Source organism: Monoraphidium neglectum (assembly GCF_000611645.1).
Source record: "Monoraphidium neglectum strain SAG 48.87 unplaced genomic scaffold scaffold06436, whole genome shotgun sequence".
NCBI lineage: Eukaryota > Viridiplantae > Chlorophyta > Chlorophyceae > Sphaeropleales > Selenastraceae > Monoraphidium > Monoraphidium neglectum.
In genome coordinates, this window is record NW_014007204.1 from 1,409 (window position 1) to 2,860 (window position 1,452).

Sequence of the window (1,452 nt, forward strand, 5' to 3'; positions counted from 1 at the left end):
TGGCGCACGGCAGGCGCCGCGGGCGTGGCAGCACGACGAGTCGTCCTTGGGTGAAGAGGAAGACGACGAACGCACGGGAGGCGGCGTCGCTGCGGCGGCGGCGGCGCCGGACGAGCCCCGCGCACGCGCGCCTCGGAGACGCAGCGCCCGGCGGGCGGCGCGGGCGTGGCGACATGACGAGTCGTCCCCGGGTGAAGAGGAGAGCGACGAACGCGCGGGGGGCGGCGGCGCCGCCGACGAGGACGCTGACGAGGACGGCGGCGGCGCCGACTCTGGCGCGCCCCCCGGCCGCAAGTTGAAGCGCGCCAAGAGCAACGCCGGCGCCACCAGCCAGCCGGAGGCGCCAGCGCCGGCGGGGCTGACGGCGGAGGAGGCGGCGGCGCTTGAGGAGCTGCTGAGGCAGCTGACTGTGCCGCACGCCGCGGCGGCGGCGGCGGCGGCGGCCGCTGCAGAAGTGGGGGAGGACCTGGTGATGGGTGGGGGGACGGCAGTGGTGGCGGCGGCGGGAGCAAGCGGGGAGGCACAGGTCAGGAGCATTGCAGCCGAAGCAGTCGCGGTGACAGGGGCCACCCATCAGCAGCCGCCGCCGCCGCCGCAGCAGCAGCAGCAGCCCCAGCTGCAGCCCCAACAGGGAGAGCCGGAACCCTTTCTGCAGCAGCAGCAGCAGCAGCAGCAGCAGCAGCCTCAGCAGCAGCAGCAGCAAGCCCCGGGCGAGGCGGTGCGCGCACTCGAAGCCGTCGCCGTCCGCACGCTCGGTACCACCGCGCCCGCCGCCGCCGGCGCTGCCGCGCCCGCCGCGCCGGCGTCGCCGTCGGCGGGCGGGTTGGACGAGCACGCTGCCAGCATCTGGGGCGGCCTGGGGCTGTCGCTCAACTCTGGGCAGCTGCAGCTGTCCGGCCTGCTGGACAGCCGCAACGAGGAGGACGGCCTCGGAGAAGAGGCGCCCTCCTTCTCGCCCGCGCCCACGCTCGCGCAGGCGCCGCCGGGCCTGCATCCCCGGCCGCTGCGCCAGCAGAGCCGGCGGCGGGGGTCGCCGCCGCTGTCGCAGGCGCAGCCGATGCCATCGATAGAGTTTCCCAGCCAGCTGGGACCCATGCTGGGGTCGAGCCTGTTCGGCTCCGCCCAGCCGATGTCGCTGTCTTTGAACCTCAACAACAGCCGCGGCGGGGAAATGTCGCTCGACCAAGTGCTGAGCCAGCTGCTGACCATGACCCACAGCGGCGGCAGCAGCGCTGCGTCGATGACGGGCGTGCCCGCGGCGGCGGCCGCGGGCGCGCACCTGCTCGCCGCCGCGGGCGCGCAGCACGACCCGCGGCGGCCCCTGCTGTCGCCCCCGCGGCGAGGCGCGGCGTCGCCTCCCCTTGCGCGGCTGTCCGCCCCAACGTCGCCCGTCGCGCGCGCGCCGCCGCCGCTCCTGGCAACCGGCAGCGCCGGCGGGCCGCCTGGCGGGGG

General features: G+C 76.7%; 1 protein-coding gene across 1 annotated transcript in view; it reads left to right on the forward strand.

The window, feature by feature from the left end:
- The window catches only part of MNEG_16502 (hypothetical protein), a gene marked incomplete at both ends in the record, with an annotated part of 2,396 nt that extends 1,191 nt beyond the window's left edge, over positions 1–1,205 (forward strand). Inside the window, 2 exons of the mRNA XM_014035028.1 lie at positions 145–1,131; positions 1,199–1,205. Coding sequence (XP_013890482.1) covers positions 145–1,131; positions 1,199–1,205 — 994 coding nt within the window. The remainder of the gene's footprint in view (positions 1–144; positions 1,132–1,198) is intronic.
- Positions 1,206–1,452: the final 247 nt, after the last annotated feature.